We start from the raw sequence: 19,468 nt of genomic DNA on the forward strand, positions 1-19,468 counted from the left end.
CATGAGCAGAGGGGCTCTACACTACGTAGGAATATAGACAGCATCATGCCCCCTCTTAAACACTTTCACACACAGGATTATTGTGTGTGGGCTCTTGTGATCCAAAGTAAAAAAATAAATCCCAAAAGGGGACCAGATTCCTCTGTTTTTTTGTACCCGTCTTTAAATAGTCTCTCTTATCCCTCTGACAGTTTGTAAGTGTGTGTGTGTGTGTGCGTGCATGTACATATCCGGAGACTGAGACAAAGATAATTCTTGTTGGGATTGTGCAGCCTGTCACCCAGAGAACAAATACAGAGTAGAATGAGACGGTTTGACGAGAGGACACTTAAGATTCATTGAATCAGAGCAGCTCCAGCCCTATGGCATTTAGCACATTAACTCTGCATCTCTGCTAGTTAACTGAAGTGACAGCTGATAATTTAATTATGCTGCCAGGAAAAGAAATGCTAAGTGGCAGCCGGGATGAGATATCTAGATGGGGTTTTAAATGTATTCCAGACAATTTGAGCACCACTTCCCACACTGGTTATCCTCAGCAAACGTAAGGGGAATTATAACTATGAGAGTGTTTTATTCAATGCACTGCTTTTCAGCGTGCAACTCCATTCATCCTCACTGAAAATGCCCCTGCTTTCTCTCCTGCTGTGTAACAGTAGTTGCAGTGTGTGTGAGAAACTTGGCAGAGACACAGAACCCGGCTGGAGTAGCCACATCTTAATGGAGCCCGGGAAACACAAGGCTTTGGTATGCTGACACCAGTGTCACTTGGCTGTCAGACACTCACAGAGGGCAGCTCTTAACATCTCAAGAGCCGTCTCTGGATGTGTACACAACACAGGCCAGCATGTACACACACACACATCGGATATTAATTCATCCACACGCAACCCCTTGAGTGTCTGTGCCACTCAAAGGCTTTGATGTCATGTGTTGCCTCTTTGCCTTTGTATGCTGGCTTGTGTGTCGATGTGTCAGTGCACTCGGAGTACAGAGCCTACAGAGTATCTCTAACTGGAATCTGCATCAGGAAATAGCCTGAATAACTAAATGTGTGGCTCTCAGTCGATCCGCTCATGTTACACTGTTCATCCACACTTCCTCTATGCTCCTTTCTTTATGTACATGTATGTGTTTTTCTCTGCCTCCTCTACACAGGCTCATCACTGGGAATCAACCAGAGAGACATGCACAATTTTCGCTTTGGTGTGTTTTCTATGTAACATACTGACACCATGCATTACATCCCATGCTTTCATATCTGGTGACATCAGATGTCTGAGTTATAGAGAAAGACTGTGTGTGGTAGTGTGTGTGTGTGTGTGTGTGTGTGGTGTGTGTGTGTGTGTGTGGGTGTGTGTGTGTGTGTGTGTGTGTGTGTGTGTGTGTGTGTGTGTGTGTGTGTGTGGTGTTGTGTGTGTGTGGGTGTGTGTGTGTGTGTGTGTGTGTTGTGTGTGTGTGTGTGTGTTTGTGTGTGTGTGTGTGTGTATGTGTGTGTGTGTGTGGGTCGGTGTGCCGTCTCATGCAATATGCAAAAAAGCAGAGTAAAACCACTAGTCCAAATGTCACATGAATCTGTAACATTGCTTGGTGTTACATAACTCTTTATCATGGTCTCAGGTTGGTAGGAGCATTACAGCGTTGCAGCAACCTGCTCCCTCGTCGTTCTCCTCCTCCTTTATTCAATTTTCTCTCACAGAGCTCCCCTCCTGTGTGTATTCTATAGGTTACCAATGGGACAGTCCTTTGTGTACTGCAGCTTCCCGAGGGACGGCCAAGCGTTCAGCTGCTGTCTAGCCCAGGGGTTTAAACTCCTCTGCTGTTGTTTGCCCTTTTGTTGCTTACCGTTTGTGTTTTAGTATGCGCCTGTGCATCAGAGCAGGCATGTTTTCCCCCCAGCTCATGTTGTGACTCCTGCCTACTTCCCTGTCAGGATACAGGCGAAGGACGAGGAGCTTGTACACACATCTGCTTCCCATTCTCACCTTCCTTATCCTCCTTGACACAGCCGTGCTCTCTGACTCACGGTCCATCCTCTGCTCTCCTGCTTGCTCTGCCCTTGTCACATCGCTGTCTATCAGCTTGCATTTTCTCCTCAGTAGAGCCAGGTTTGTCCTCTCAGCTGGCCTCTTCCCTACACTGCCATACTCACCTGCTCTCACTGTCTTTTAATACAAACTAGTCATTACAATCCATTCTCTATCCACATGCTTTTTGATCATCTCAACATCCTCCCTCAGCCAGTTCTGAGCATACTTTGCCTGTGACCTCCACCCTCTCTATTTGCTATGTATTAGCCCTCAAGCATTCTTAGTTGTATATGTAGCCTCTGGTTTTCATTATGCTATGATTGCTCCATCCTGTTCTGGTTACTAAGAGATGTTGTCTTGAAAACGATGTGCTGATGCTGTGCAGAAGACCTGCTGACGGGGCCTAGTGGTGCAAGGTCAACTCATTTGTTACAGAGCTTCATTCATTATCATTGAGTCTAACTCTAACCCCCCCGACTACACAAACACAGACATATCCTCCTCACTCTCACCTAATGACCTCACCTTATCATCTGACCGCTTCATGTGACCACAGTCTTGTGAGCTGGTGTGGATTTGCAACTCCGGTTTGATGTACCCACTCTGTTTCAATTACGTTTTTACCAATGAGCACAGAATCCATGAATGAATCCATTTGGTAAAGTCAGGGATGTTGTACAAAAATGAATCCCTCATAGAAAACTGCTTACTGTGTGGAGTCACACCTCAGATTCATCCACCCAATATGCTGCACAGCAGATATTAATAATACCATTTTTTGGTCCACATTACAAGCCGACAGCCAGTTAATCAGTGAGAGATGTTGCTGTCCTGAACTATTTGCTGAAATTCTGTGAAACCTGCCGACAGTGCAACCTGAATGCAGGCGTAGTCATAATTCAAAATCTGTTTGCTGTCATGAGTCTGATATTTAGAGGAATAAATGCACTGGAGCTTTTTTTAAACCCCTTAAGAAGTTCATTATTTCAGGTTAACACCTTTGTCTTCTCATTAGTCATTTGGGCCTCAACGTGAGGCAGGTGTAATTTTTGAACATCAATTGCTTTCTGGTTGGGTAAGGACAGAAACAGCCTGGGAAAAATGTTTGTTTGAAACAGTTATTTTTGTAAATCAAGTTGATATGTATCTGCCTCTAGAAAAATAAATGATACGAATGTTAGTCAGGTTTTTTTACCTTATTAGGAATTTCAGCTCGCTATGGCAGATGTTTTTATGATACTTAGTCACAGGCTTTATTTTAATAGCTGTTATCAAATATGGCGCCTACACAGTACTAGGTCACAAATGCAGGTATTGACAGTGATGTTAAGGTTTGCAGTGTAATATACTGCAGAATAAATCCAAAAACTCGTAAAATCCTAATTGTGTGACAGAATCTGGTCACACATATTGTTTTGTTTTTTCTATTTTCTCATATTTGTCAGTTGATTATTTATAAATGGGTTGATATTATAGAGATAATATCGACCATTCATACAAAAATATATTTGGAAAAATTCACAAATAAAATTCATTATAATTGTAACAATTCTTCTTACTGAGATAAAGTTGTCTTTTTATTTAAGTATAATTGGCAACACAATTTACAAAAAATCCCACTTTGCCTCACTGTGCTTACAAAACACCTACCACCAAGAGTGTTTTAAATTTGTATTTATTGTAATCTTTACCATGCCATGTAATGTGTTGTCACTGTCCCCTAAAGGTGAGTTTTGGAATTTCCATGCAACTTGAAGCACTGCGGCATATACAAACACAACTGTCAAAGCAGAAATGCATATCATTTTAAAATGTGTAACAGGGAAGTTTACAAAACGTAAATAGCACCAAATGGACATACAGTATGAAACAAAAAGACCAAAACAAGTGTCCGCACAGGGGGTCAAGTGGGCTTGTCAGTAGAAACCCGTAGCAGCGTATTAGTCCATTTCATCCACTTTGTTTGACCATTTCTCTAATACAAACAGTTTGACATTAGAACAATGCAGTCACTTTATATAAGTTAAAAAAGATAGAATGTAAAACAAAACAATCATGATTAGAGAAAAACAATCAAATGCCCTATAGAATAAAATCTCAAGGGAACATATTGCCCAACAGCTATACAACCATAAGTGTGTCTTTGTATTGTGTGACTTCCTCTCCTCACTTCGTTAAACTAAACACCCAGAACCTCGGGAGGGGGTGGGGGGGAAACTTTTGGGAAAGGATTTTTCCCCGGTTCAGTTCATTTGCGATCTGTGCAGATGGGATTTAAAAGAACGAGGAGAGGAAACAGAGGAAGTCACTCGATCGCACACAAGTCTCTTTTTGAAAATATTCTGTAGCTCAGATTGCTACTGGTCTCCTTTTTGGTTGGGCTGTCTACTTTTGGCAGTCTTTGACCTCCCCTTTCAATTCAGCTAGCTGTTCTGAATGGGCGGGCCAGGGTGCCATTCACCTCGGACAGATAGGAGTCTGAGTGTCTCTCGAGCTCTGCCCTGATCCTACTCCAGGTGCTCTGCCAGCTCACTCAGGCTGCTGCACTGCCCCTCCACCTGGCTCACCCCTGCTGTCAACGTCCTTCACCTCCTTCTGCACTTCTATGGCTGTGCTCCGGCAGCCCTGCAGCTCCCCAGACAGCCGTCTCTTTAGGGAAACCAACTCTTCCTTCAGCTGGGCCAACCTCCTCTCTCCGGACCCCAGGAGTGAGGCTTGGTGGCCCACCAGTCTGGTGATTCCTTGCACCTGATTGACTATCTGGTGCTCTCTCTGCTCCCAGGAGGCGTTCGCGCTGCCCACTTCACTTGCAATGAATCTGATAGAGTCCTTCAGGCCCTTCAGAGTGCGGTTCACAGAGTTGATGTTGACCTTCAGCAGGGTGATCTCTCCATGGACGTTGCCCTCTGATTCCGCCTGTGCGATGTGGAAGAGCATGTTCTGCAGGGTTCTGTTAAGGCGGTCTAGCTGGTTGGAATGGTATCAAGGCGGTCAGTCATCTTCTTCTCCATCCCTTCACACACGCCTCCTCTACTTCAGTGACACTGACACCCCCTGCTGGCTGGTTGGAGGGCGCACAAGAGGAGGTGCAGAGAAGTTCCAGATCTATTAATTGTTTCTGAATGCCATCCAGGTCTCCCTCCACTCTCCTCCTCACAGACTCGATCTCCGTCTCCAGTGCTGGGACCACGTGACCCTCCAGGAGGGCCGGAGCAGTGGCATTACTCAGCTCCTCCACGGCTACAAACACTCTCTCCTCCAGGGTCTTCAGCTTGTCCTCCAATATGCTCTTGAAGCCGTCCAGACCACCGGGCAGCCCACCATCAAATCCACCCTCTGTAGAATTAAGGCGTACCTCTATGTCCAGCAGACGGGTCTCGATCAGTGTCTCCACATGAATGCTCTGGTCAGTGAGAGCAGTCTGGAGCTGTCTCTGAGATTCTGTCAACCTTTCACAGACTCCTCCAGCAGCCAGCACACCGCTGGGGACAAACTGTTTACCTGCAAAAACAATCATTTATTAGTTCATTAGCAATCCAATACAATTTAAATTAGACCTGTTAACAGATAAAATATCACTTCTCTGTAGAGACGATTGAGAAATGGTAAGAAATCAATCAAGCATTCTGGCCAAAAATTGTATCTAAACTAAAAAACTAACAAGTATATTTATTTATGGACTATTTACTTGACGGATTGGTGATCACATTCAATGCCATACCTGTCCACAGCAGCTCTCAGTGAGAGTGAGGCCCTGGATCTGAGCCTGCAAAGTTCCCAACTCCTCCTGATCCCGGTCTCTCGTCCATCTAGAGACTGCTGCATCTGCTCCTGGCCGTCCATGTGCTCCCTATGGCACTGGTTCTTCACCGCCCCAATCCTCTCGTCACAGTGGTCTCCAGGCTGGTCAGACGGCGCTCAAATCCATCAAGGATCTCAGCTCGTACGCCAGCCAGCTTGGCGTCCAGGATCTGTTCCACATTAAAAGAGGAGCCAGAGATAGTGCCCTGCCTCCAACTCCGCCTAACAGCCTCTTCAGCTGGCCATCATGACCGAGGACCATCCCCTAAGGAGAAACAGGTGAGAAGGGAAGGAAAAGTTTGGATTTAATAAGGAGGGTGAAGGTGAACTGAGACCTAAACCATCTGTAGAGATCTGTTTCCATCATCTTTGGACATACAAAATAGTACCAGTACCTGAATCTCCTCTAAAATGTGAGTTTTGGGCTCGCAGCTCATCCTTCACTTCCGTCACCCTCCCTGCCAAGTCTCCAAATCCATTGAAGCTTTCTTCTTCAAGTCCATCAGGAGTCCCATCTGGGATCACCCCAAATCCCACTGTAGAGTCAGGCAGCCGGGGAGTGTTTGGTAGCAGGGACAGCAACACTTTGTTTGTATCTTCCCGAAGAGATGTGCGCAGGCGCTCCTCAAGGCCGACCACCACCCCGTTGAGAGTGTCCAGACCCTGTGTGAGGCGCCGCAGATCCTGCTCCATGCGGTCCAAACGTTCACCAGTCACTCCTGAAATCCCAAATCTGTTTCCTGTATTTCCAGGGATAAAACAGAAAGGACAATGGAGGATTTTCTTTTTAAATAAAGAAAAAAACGATGTGCCCCAGGCTTTACAATACATTGTTTTATGTTCTCACCATAGTTTGGTCTTCCATTACCAGTAGGAAGGTGTCCTGAGGGTATTGGTCTGAGGTCAGGCACAACGGGGAAGGGTCTACCAGGCTCCAGCTGGCCTCCTCCAGGCCTGTGGTCCACAGGGGGTCTAGGGCCGTGGGGGAAGCCTTTCGTTCCCTGGCCGGTGGGGCAAACCCCCACCCTTAAAAGGTGGCATCATGACGTCAGGCAACGACGTGGGTCCATCATAGCAGTTTCTCCTGAGTAGCCGGGACAACATCTCCACTCCAGCTCACTCACTGTTTTATAACCCACCTTGTACGTTGGCTTGTAGAATGTCCTGTACCTGAAGGGGACAGAACAAAAACATGTGAACAATGAGGAATGATACCAGAAGTGAAGCATTTGTTTTTCCTAATTAGGATCACAGAGCCAGGTCAGAGGGTGTGAGGTGCAGATCAGAGATAAAGGGATGAAGGTTGTTCTTTATGGGATCAAATACAGATTAGAGGGAGATTAGGAGATTACGACAAAATCATTTAAATGATGCGGCATCAGAGGATTGAACCAACTTTTCTCTCTCTCACACACACACACACACCAACATCCACACTTTTTTGAAAGGGAAAAGCCCCCCTTTAATTTCCTGTGTATTGGATATTTGAAGTCACATCTAGAAGCTTAATGAGTCTACATGGACCCACACACATGCAGAAACACACTCGTAAATCTGCAGTAGATAAAGTTAAAGTCTAGTTAAAGTATTATTCCAGACCTCATTTTGTAGGACCGTACATACATTTTACTATTATATAAGTATTTAGCCCCTATTGGCATGATAAAATAACATTTTAATAACACAGATGTTCAAGCAGCTGAAGATCTGCACTCATACTGACATCACATGATATGAACACTAGAGGGCAGCATTGATTATATTCACAAATGAGTCCACATGCTGCAGTTTCTCTTGAAGTGATTACAGCACATGTTTTACTTCACAACAAAGCTCCTTAGGATTTAAGCTTAAATTATATTATATAAGGCTAATGTTATCGGGTATAACATTAGCCGTTTCCTGTATTGCATTTTGTGATACATATTTTTGGAAAACCTACATGACAACAGAACACTTCTGACCCCAGATGCACTTGGTGGTGTACTCGGCCTTCACGTAGGTGGACACTCCATCCTGCATGATGCATGTGATGTTCTTCTGGACCACGAAGGCACAGTGGTTTCTGTGGACACAGTAGAGGGACATCATAATTAGTTTCAGCACTGACATAATCAACTGGCAATACCCCTCTCTCTCATATAAAAGATGAAAAAGGACTTTTTCGGCTCCATACCTGTCAAATGATGTGTATTAATTATGCTAGCCTTTGCCGAAAAAGTTAGAGACTGTTTTATTGCTTATCATTTACACTTTTGACATAAGAATGTAATTTCTTCTTTCAAAAATGTCTCACTTTAAGAAAACTAGTATTTGTTTAAATAACTTTGTCCTATTTAGTAATATGTCCCTACAAAGCACTGCTGCTACTCCCCCTCCAGCTGGGTAATGAGATTATTCCTTACTGACAAATACGTCATTCAGATATGAAGCCTCCCTTTTCATCACCACCCTAGTGTTTCATAAACACAACTTGTCTATCTTATGTAAAATTTTAATAATATCAATTTCAAAAATATAACCAGAACCTATAAGCTATGGAGTAGTTTTCAAAGAAGAGCTTCATAAATGTAAGTGATCTTCCACTGTTTTATTTAAAAAGTCTCATATTTATGGATCCCTGCTGTGGCATTAATCAGCATGATGAAAGAAGATTTCTGCTGAGCTTTGCCTGAATGGTTCTTATGTTTCCTTTTAGTTAAAAATGGTGATTTAGCAATTCAAAACACATTTATTATTGACATATTTAGCTATTTGAGCCAACATCATTTTTGAAGACACGGAATATCAGCCAGACTGTTTTCATCCCCAGGAGTTCTCAGAGATATTATCCAACACATAATAACTTCACAATAACTGAGTAGTTATTGCATCATGCTGGAGCTGGACCTTCTCTCTTCTTCTCCTTCTTCATTGCCAGTGCAGCTATAGCAACTGCTAAATGTTCCCCTGGCCGCTGCGCAACACAGGAAACGATGATCTGCACTCTTTAGACTCACATGTGAAGCATTTCTTACATTCAGAGGGGAACGTTTAGCAACACATGCAGTACTTTACGTTTGCTCCACAGCTGTTTCGGGACAAATAGAGGTTTTTGGAGGAGCAGGGAGGGGGACGGGGGCTGAGTAGCTTCTGCATGCCAAGTTAACAGGTTCAGAGGGCTTCCAGGCGGCCAGTCAGAAACTGTGAGAAACCGCGGCACTGCTGCTGCTTTATACAAATCATTGACTGTGTTGACAGCATTTTTGTGTGTCTGTGTGTGTGTCACACTCTCTGCGTGTTGACATATGTTAATAGTGGTGGAAGGAAAAGGGCAGGAGTCAAAATGACAGAGCTCCTTTCATACCAGCCTGACAACCTGCTGCCAGGTCATGGGTTGTTAAGGAAGTGGCAGTTATGACCTGAACTGATGTGGTATGACGGGAGCTCTTAAACAACTTTAAACCCACACAGGCAATTTACTGGCTGCTGCAGTTTAGCTAAAGACACAAGGTTAGAACGTTCTTTTATGTATCAGGTGGTGCTTAGGTAAATTAAATGAAGACCGTAAACCCAACACTGCATCATCATTGCTGGCACAATTTCCCTCTCACTAAAACTCATAACAAACTCACGTGGTATTTCCCCGCCCAGTCGTGTATTGCCGCTGTTACAATGCTGCAAACAATTTGCTTTCATTCTTTTATGTTGCACAACCCCAACTGCAGGCTCTTTTCTTTACGACCCCTGGCGGTGGGTCAACACTGATCACTCCCTCTGCTCATTTGCTGCTACACAGAGTCTTTGTGCCAAAATAAATGTCATAAATTCATTTCTAACATGAAAAATACATATGTAGACAATCATATTTATAGGTGGTGACAGTAAAAGGGATTTTTATATAAAAGAGTTTTATATTGTAAAATCGTAATATTAGCCTATCTAAAATAAATGGCTTCCTCCTCATAAATGACAGATTTATTGAATGCAACACGAATCTTTATGACTTTGTTTTTGTGAATGTGAGAATTAGAAAAACTTTTACAAGCATACAAGGACTTATGACCATTGATGGAGAGCAGTGCACAAATATGTCTGTGTATTCAATACAGTAAGTACGGGACCCCTTCTCCGTTATAGGCCGAGCAAATCAGTGGAGTGAAAAATGATCACCATATTTGGTTGTCAGGTGCACATCAGGGTGGGGGGGTGGACAATGGCTTTCAAACTACTTACAGTGCCCGAATAGTTCAGAAATCCAGATGTACATGGGTTGAAAAAAGACTTTCTCCTAGTGTCTGTTTCTGCCTTTCTCTCCCCAGTCTGCTCTTTGCCTGTTGTAACAGATCTGTCAATGTCATTTAGGTTCAAGAGTGATATTTTATCCTCAGTGTCTTGCAGACAGAGGGGTTCTGGCATTTGTGAGAATCAAAGTCAAGCGCTGAGGTAAGTCCTGTCCCTCTGCACCGCAGTGTCGACCAGTGCAACTGCAGGTCACTTATTTTGCTGTGTAAAAACTAATCTTTATTGGATGAAAGTTGAGGTTCCAATTCAGAGATCGTGATAGTGTATGTCAGCTGCACTGACACTGATATCCTCTAACACATGTGCACATATAATACACACCGCATGGCCCTTTTATCTCATATCCACAGGGAACACACAGCTTTTCAGGATAAGGATTACATGAGCTTTATCGAGAGAAATACGAACCATAATGAGCAAGTGGTCATATGTGAGAAGAAACAGGCCGTCTGAAATGTTGCCAGGTAGGTGAGACATTTGTTTTGTCTGCTAATGCATGTCTGGATGATCTCCAGTCTGCAGATGACCGCACTAATCGGAACACTTTGAGGATAAAGGGATGAGAAGTTCTCATCTATTATGATCCGAGGATTATGGAAAGGAACGAGAAAAAGGAGCCTCCTCTGGTCTATTTTCACACCTCATCTCTCAGCCAGTGGCAGAGAGATACTGGTTCAAAGTGTATAAATACTTTCCAATGTTTAGCACTCAATAGTGACAGATGGGAGCGGTTGACCACACAAGATAACCCAGTAAGTGCTAGACCGTAAAAGCTGCGTAGTTTGAAACAACATTATTTACGACTCAAATAACTAAAATAACATTGGGCAACATACCATACCCATGCAAAAGATAATTAGCATCAACAGTTTTAATAAAAACACAACATACATGATTTGAAACATGAAACATGAACATGTTTCAAACATGCATGTTTTACATTTTTTAAGGCATCATGGTTAGAGCTCAATCTGATTTATGGGTCAGGGACAAATTAGTGTTCAAACATGATTTAAAGATGTCAACTGAGGGCAGGTGAACTTTTCCTTGGCTTTAGGGCAGAAACAGCTAAGGCAGTGGTTCCCAAACGTTTTCTGTCAGGCCCCCCCTTTGGAGAAAAAAGTAAGTCGGGCCCCCCCAACACAAATAGTCAGGCTCAGTGGCGGCGCCAGAGATTTATTTTGGGGGTGCTGTGGGGTAGCTTGACGTTTCATAGAGGGTGCTCAAACATTTAGGGTTTCCCATTAATGTACCGGGCTACAGTGGAATTTTCTACTGCAACACTCCCCACGCAAATACACAACGTACCCGCAACTATTACAATGAAGGCTCGATAATCAGCTCACGACATATAGGTGTAAGCAGGGGTAAAGTGCTATTTTTATAGGTGGTGTGTGGACCTCACATAGGGGGGTCCGGGGGCAAGCTCCCCCGGGAAGATTTATTTTTAAATATTGAAGTTAAAAGCATCAATCTGGTGCACTTTGAGAGCAAAATGAAGAGATCTATGGATACCTCTCTATGAAACAGAACTGTAAACAGATTTACTTTTTCTTTATGGATATTTGACTAATCACCCTTTTAAACTTTATTCTTTTTTTACTGTCATATAGTATTTCATACTTGTTTTTCATTTATTCTCTTATTTTTTTATAACTATAATGATCATATAAACGTGTGCCTCGGAAATAATTGTTTACATTAATGGTGACCAAAACGTTTGAGACCCACTGAGATAACTTAGACTAAAGTTAACTATCTAAACACTGAGCGTGTCCTTTAGCTCACTGAGTCTCTCAGTCTGACAGGAGAGGACTCTCCTCCACTTTTTTGTTGAAAAAACTCCTTATATCCGTTAGCGTAGCTCGCTAGCACCAGAAGCTAACAACAACGATCTCCGGTACCGGTGCGTTCTCTCTCGCTCGCGCACGCACACAAAATGGCTCGTTCCACACACACACAGAGCCGAGCTTGAATGAAACACAGAGACCCAGACGTAATAGTACTGTATCATATTATTTTCGAATCAATAATTTTTCAAATTATGATTTTTTTTTTTCTTTCTCTTTTTCTGTTATAACCATTTTTCCTCCTGGTCTCTCGCGCCCCCCCTGTCATGCCTCGGCGCCCCCCACTTTGAGAACCACTGAGCTAAGGCATGATGAGCCTTAAAATGTAAAGTTGCCCCAAGGACAGACAAAAGCATCTGGACGGAGGACCAGAGCTAGACAAATAATAGTGTAAAGTGAGAGGTAAAGAAATACGCCAACATATGTTTGTAAATCCTTACAGTTTATACAATGCCAGATTCCACAGTGATGCTTTGAGCTAAATGCTAATGCCAGCATGCTAAAATGCTCAAAATGACATTGTTAAAATGCTGATGGTATAATGTCATGTTTTACATGTTCACCGTCTCAGTGTGTAAGCAGGCTAACAAATGGCGCTTAACACCGGCTAACAGTTTGTAGTAGCAGTTGATTAGAATGCTTATCTTGACTGAACTTACCAACCTCATGTAATGCATCTAATGTGATTATATTCCACTCATCTGATATGCAGTTTAAGACTGAATTATGCCTTGAAGAATGTTGAGCCAGGTCTGAGTCAAGCGTTACTTATTGCCTATTTGACTAGTTCACTGTACATATTCAAAACATGCTCATTGGTTTCTTTTGTATGATCTAAAACTGCAGTAAATGGTATTTGAGAGATTTCTAATAATATGAACATATTTCTAACCATTTTTTCTTATAAATAATAAATAATTTCTTGTATGTGTGTTAAGGGAAACAAGTAGAATTCCACAGAAAACAATCTAGAAAAACACCCAAACTCGAAGGAAAACAAGTCTCCAGTTGATCCACACCCTCACTGAACCACCCAACCCCAATTGACTCAAATTCATCTGTGTATTAAACTCTCTTTTTCTCCTCTCACCTTTATCTGACATACGTCTCTTTCTCTCCAATAAATATCAAAAGCCATCCTTACTGTTTCTCTTGCCCCACTCCTAATACACTTCCCCATTTTAACACCACAATATTGTCTTTTTTCTGTCATTAGAGCGTGTAATTTTTTGACTGCAAGTCTGGTCCCACTGTAAATATTTCCAGTGTAGCATTACAGTTCCCAAATCGTTTCAGATCCTCCCATGGGAAAAGCAGAACTCCCATCTCAGTTTCTCATGGGGAGCGTTTTGGTAAATATTATTGCTGCTAGACCTCCACCCGCTGCTGGGCCCAAAACAACTCACCTTTCTATCCCCCTTTTTTTCTTAAAACCTCCCTCAAAAAAATTTCAGAAAAATCTGCAAAGTGCAGGTTATCTCTGTTTACTTTTATAAGCATACCAGTCCCGCTCCTTTCTCTGTTTCTAATATGTCTGCCTTTTTCTTTTTTACTTTCTTAAGATTTTTCAAGAAGCCCCTCTGTGTTGCCTCATGATCCTGAAATCCCCGGCTTTCTAAAGTTGACACTTCTCCCTTGTTGCTTTGACGCTTTGGTACTAAAGTGCTCACCTTCCTTATAACTGGCCGCTCTTTCACCTGAAGGGTTCCTGACTGTTTGAACCCAGGCCACTGCTTATCACTCGGACAGATTTATGACTGGAGAAGGCCAGATAGAAAACCATGCAAACTTTAATAGCACCTTTAACAACCGTGTCTATAGGCTAACCGCTCTCCTCCAGGGCCCATCTCTTTCCATATACGCTTTTAATGAAACCTATTTCTAGCCAACTGGCAGGACTTGAAGGCCCCATGGTGCAGGGTTGATTGACGTTGCTCTTGTGGCTACTGATTAAGGTTAAAGGAAATACGTGATACTCCCAGCTGTAGAACCAATGGGATCACTCTGACATGCAAAGAAAGAGTCAGCTCCAATGCCAGCTCTAGTTATTATAGCCTTAAGGCAGACCATTACTTTCACATGTGCTTACTTTTGGCAATCTGCCTCTAACTCTCACTACAGCTATGAAACCATCCAAATATGTTTACAACTTGTAGCTGTTTCTATTCATTATAGATCATTTTGCGCTTGCTTTAATGGATAGTCCTATACTTTTTCAAGTTGTTTTGTTCTGTTTCTCTCTTGGAATACTTTAAGAGGCTCAAACACCGGTAGTGAAAAAACACAACTTATCCTCAGGCATTTCCCAAAGCACATAATCTTCTTTGTGTAAGAATAGCGCACAGTGTTCTTGAAATAATAGGGTTTTTAAAAGGAATTGTAAGGTTCATTGCACTGAATAGCAATGTGTTACACAGAGCTGCTGTACAAACCAAAAGGACACATTTTCGGACTGATAGGATCCATTTATTATTCAAAGAGAGCTAAAAAACCTCATTTAAAATGTTTAAACTTTGTTAATTTAACACCATTTTGCTAGATCTTGCCGGGTTGAACGTCAGGACTTGACTAAGTGGCCAAGGGGCCTTGCTTCTACTTCAATCTACAGATGTCTGAGCTCCTTAAGCTAGTTCTAAGGGTGAGCCCAGCCACCACAAGGAAGAAAACTCATTCTGTTGGTTAAACCTCAAAGCTCATGGCCACAGATGGGGGTTGGATTGTAGATCGACAGCTTTGCCACACGGCTCAGCTCTTCCTTCACCACAATGGTCTGGTACAGTGCCTGAATTTAAGCTGCCAAATCCAACTTTTGATATTTTCACACATGTGAAAGAATTGTGAGAAATTGCTCCTGTTTGCTTTCTTGCAGAGAATGTGACAAGAAGATCAATACGACTCCTGTTTGGTAGCTGAAGATAAAGCTTAAGCCAGCAGGTTTCCGAATCAACCAGGACTACAATTTTAAGGATTGCCACTTAATTATAAAGATTATAAGAAGGAGGAGACATCTAGCCTGACTCTCTCCAAAGGCAAACAAGGTTGCCAACCCTTTTAAAGCTCAACATGATTACTGTTTTCTCATTCTTTACTAAAGATGAATTAACTAAATGTCAAGCTATTCTTTTCTATAGTTTAAATAGGAATGTGTCACATTTTGATGGGAAATGTGGAGATAGACAACAGATGTTGGTCCATCTATGACATCATATGATCATAATTATATTAAAACATGTTAACGTTGATATTGAATCATCACAGTTATAAGGAAAATGTAATATTGTGAATGCATTAGCCTAGTAGATGGTGAACTGGAATTTCACTTTCAATGTCAACATCTGAGCAGAGGTCAGTGAAAGCCAGTCAGATGCATGTTGGTGATGAGCTCTGTAGTTCACTGCCCAGCCTCTGTGACCCTTAGCAGGAGACTGGCTCCAGTCTTGTCCTCCACTGGACACTCAACACAAACTTACAACAGCAACCCACAACCTCTAACCTCTGCCAACTCACTGACCTTTACCCCCTTGATCTCTGTCCAATTCATCATCAAAAAGCCCTGGGATATCTCTCTAATCTGATCAGTGAAGGCATGTGGCATCTGCTGGGACCCTAATTGATTTATACTAATGTCCCAGTGATGACTGTTTTGGCTCTTGGATTATGTTTCACCTGTTGTTTTGACATGTTCTGTTATAGTGGTAGTTACATGGTAACATGGTGAGAAATATATATATGTGATGCTATACACAATTTTAGTTAGCTTGTTTCCTTTATTATTATTATTAAAACTATGCAAGGAATTTGATACATAGAATAACAAATAGAAGTAGATCTGTTTTTTGGACTTGCCAAACCTAACCAGTTAATAATAATAAAACCAGAGATATATTTATTTGCTCTTGGAAAATAATGGTATATAATGTAAAAAACATGAGCATCATGAAACTTTGCAACCTTGCCAAAGCCTCGGAAGAATATTACAATCTGGAAAATCTGAGCTAAGCCTGGACAGTTTTAGCCATAGCCCGTGTAGGCTTATTTGCAATAAAGCTGTGACAGGTACAGTATTGTAACTTTCTAAAATGTCACAGTCGGTGACTACAGGGCCGTATATCTTTATCAATAAAGCAACAGTTGCACTGAGTAAAAGGAAAGAGTGTGAAATCAAATAACTCGCTCTGCTGCCATAACATAGATAATTCAACACGAAGTAAAAAAGGCTCCAACAGCTGAGAATTGTTTTAGTATCTCACTAAAAGACAGAAGTGTTTTGTCCTTGTGACTGCAGTCGGTAAGACACAAGAGTTCTTATTTACAAGCTGTAAAAGCATACCAGTGTAATCCTTTACAAAAATACACACAAACAAACTTTCCCTCTTACATACATGGACACACACAGACACACACACCCATGTCAGAGCACACATGTGTTATTTTTAAGTGTCTATTTCCAGTGGCCAGTCCAGGACAAAAACAGCTTCGCTCGTATATCTTTGTTGGTGGTCTGACACTGACCCGTCCCCGGGGCCCATTGTGTCCAAGGTGGGTCAGCAACTCCTTTATAAACACTATAGTTGGAGCCAGACACATGTGGGGAAATATGACCAGCCACCAGCAAATACTGACCATTTGCAATGACTGGTCAGCTACTTTAAAATAGAACAATCTAAAACAACAATGAATCTATTGGTCTATCAATCATTCTTGGGCTTCAGGCTTGGACATTTATTTGACATTTATTTGGCATTAATTGGCATGCGTGAATATAAATAGACCTCTCTGGTGCCATTGTAAAAAAAATAACTGGATGCTACTGCCATAAGCCTGCTATACGCATGCAGTTCTTCAACAAGACATGAACAGCAAAGTTTGAAATATTAAATATAAGGAATAATAAGATGTATTGCATACAGTAGAGGCAATAAGAGAAGAAGTGCATTTTGGCAATTGTACCATATGATGACACGATAACTAGAAATGAAGGTAAGGAGATAGATAAGAGTTATTTTGTTAGGTTAAAGACCAAAAATGGCTGTTGCATTCGGGGTGAGGGATGCTGTTTTTGGTGAGGTGTGTGCACATGGCAGACGGAGCAGGGCTGGGCGATCAGCAGTGTTCAGTGGCAGTTTGAGTGAAGCAGCAGGTAGCTGGGGAGCTGTCCAAAGACATAACAGCTCTTGGGGGAAGCCAAGCAAAAGAGACGGGAAAGGGAGGACCGAGTGAAAGAGCCCCACAGTCCAAAAATCAGCCATCCAGGCAAAATATATCCACAAGACTCCGTTTCATCTCACAGCTTCATGGCTTTAAAGTGCATCATGCATTGCTTAGGATTGGTTTTCCCCACTGCTCATGTAGTTTGACTGTTCTGACGATATGATTCCAATGTTTTGACATACATCACAGATCACTGAATAAAAACTGAAAATATCCTTTTACCTCTACTTGTTGATTTTGGAAGAGTTTGACAGAAGAAAGAAGAAAATTAAAGAAAGAAATTAATAGATAAAAATCAAGCTTTCAACAGTAATTTCAATGCGCTCTGTTGAGACTGTGTCAAGTATTGATTGAAGATAAGAGGTACCACTCCCCTCTGTCAGCGGGTGTCCAGCTGCACTGTAAGACTTGTCTCTTTATGAACCCCCTTTCCAACCACACTGATACATACAGAATGGCTGAATTAGTGATCAATACTCTTGTCATTAACTCATCACCCCCTTCACTAAATCATAAAGGCAATAAAGACAGCTCTGTTTTCATAATGCAGCATGTACTTGTTTCTCTATATTGTTAATCACAGATGGTTTTAGGTGTGAACCACAAAAAAGGGCGGGTGGTGAGTAAGGGAGAAACAGAGAGTCAATTCAGGGATCTGTTACCAAGACGATGCCCTAACTAAAACCATATTTCTGCATACTCGCTGGTGATATGTGTTTCTCAGGGGGAATACAGTATGAGGTGGGTCCTGCTTGAAGCACTCTAGCTACTTGGAATGCCTCTTTGAATTCAATACCCTGCAGTGTGGGAAGGGAAATAAAACCTGCACTAGCGCCTCTGACATGTCCAAAAAGGAGCACTTACTTGTGACGGGTCATGGGCTTGTTTGGGGAATGGTGAGGGTTGAGTCCAGCCTTGTACAGGTTGAACCTGTTCCCATAGAAAGGACTGACATGGCCTCCATAGAAAGTTCCTTTACTGTCCGCCACAGATAGCCACACTCCTAAGAGAAAGAGCTTTGCAACCAGATGACACAACTTGGTCCTCATTGTTTTCTCCATGTTTCTTCTTTGAGACTTTTTAAAAGCACAACTTATCCCACAGTCTTGAACTGGCTGTTGAGGAAAAAGTTGTAAAAAGTGATAGTTGTAGCTTCCTCAGAGTGTTGGGTTGAAGTTCCCCGGCTCACTTGCAGTGTTGTCTTTCTCAGCGGGCCCTGAAGGAGACATGGAGCCCAAACAGCTGTAGCATCAGCAGCATCTCACGCCGCACGCCTTCACTTCACACACTAACCACAGTCTGAGCACATCGGACAGAGCAGAGGGAAAACTAGTGAGGCTGAAGAGGGAGGGGAGAGGAAGAGGGGCAAGGAAAACAACACAAAGGTGTGCTGGAGGAGGGGTAAAGAGAAAGAGGAGAGCAGGACAGAGGAAAGGAGGAGGGAAGAGAGTGTCTCTAGGAAAGTGTCAGCTCCATATACATGCAACTGGTGGGACCTGCTGACTAGGCTGGAGCCTCCGAGTCCTCTGCACTCTGCAGGAGAGAAGCTGTGTGCAAGCAGCAGCGCTCTCTGCCTCTGAAGGGGCCGGCAGACAGCCTCTATTTGCATATCCCACCCCAACCTCGCTGCTCTGAACAAGAGGGGTACTGACAGCTAATATGAGTTGGTGGCTCTCCCTTTGACTGTTTCTTCAGAGGTGGGAAGTAGTGGAGTACAAATACTTTGTTACTTAAAGGTCACCTATTATGCAAAATCCACTTTTTTCTTTCTTTTATACATAAACATGTGTCCCCTCTGTGTAAAGAGATTCCGAAAGTTTCAGGAACAAAGACCATCTCTCTTTTTGTCCTGAACCATTTCAATAAAAACCTGTCTGAAAATGAGCTGATAAGATTTTGGCCACTTCATGATAACGTTGGCTTGTGTAAAAGCCTCTACACACCAAACTGACACCAAAGAACACCAAAGAACACATCCCGACGGAACGTAGGCTCACGTAGGCTCACGTCTCCATGTTTCGCACTGGAACACATCGCAAAGACTTCAGCCGACGGCCAAGTAGCACGTACGAACTGCGCATGCGTGAGTGGCAATAACTCTCCTTACCAGCAGGCGGCGGTAGTGTATATTCGTCATTCAAAAGAGGCAACAACCGGAAGAAAGACTATGGGCCCTTCTCACTTCTCTTATTTTTCATTTCCTCGCTCCTCGGTCTCGGTCTCACCGGAAGTTGATTTGTCTGCGCCATCTTGAGTAGCGTCCCAATGGCCTTATTTTTGCCGGAGGACCGA

General features: G+C 42.7%; 1 protein-coding gene across 1 annotated transcript; it reads right to left on the minus strand.

Annotated features, from left to right (window-relative positions):
• Window positions 1-3,687: 3,687 nt before the first annotated feature.
• LOC117540682 (EMILIN-3) lies at window positions 3,688-18,692 on the minus strand. The gene is given in 19 exon segments (XM_034207457.1): window positions 3,688-4,424; window positions 4,426-4,469; window positions 4,471-4,539; window positions 4,541-4,597; window positions 4,599-5,011; window positions 5,014-5,050; window positions 5,053-5,477; window positions 5,480-5,531; window positions 5,752-5,819; window positions 5,822-5,926; window positions 5,929-6,030; window positions 6,033-6,096; window positions 6,227-6,253; window positions 6,255-6,571; window positions 6,679-6,832; window positions 6,834-6,913; window positions 6,916-7,001; window positions 7,774-7,896; window positions 18,041-18,692. Coding segments are annotated over 19 exon segments (2,457 nt in total). The 5' UTR covers window positions 18,238-18,692; the 3' UTR covers window positions 3,688-4,387.
• Between the last annotated feature and the right edge of the window lie 776 nt (window positions 18,693-19,468).

Source organism: Gymnodraco acuticeps, unplaced genomic scaffold (genome assembly GCF_902827175.1).
Source record: "Gymnodraco acuticeps unplaced genomic scaffold, fGymAcu1.1, whole genome shotgun sequence".
NCBI lineage: Eukaryota > Metazoa > Chordata > Actinopteri > Perciformes > Bathydraconidae > Gymnodraco > Gymnodraco acuticeps.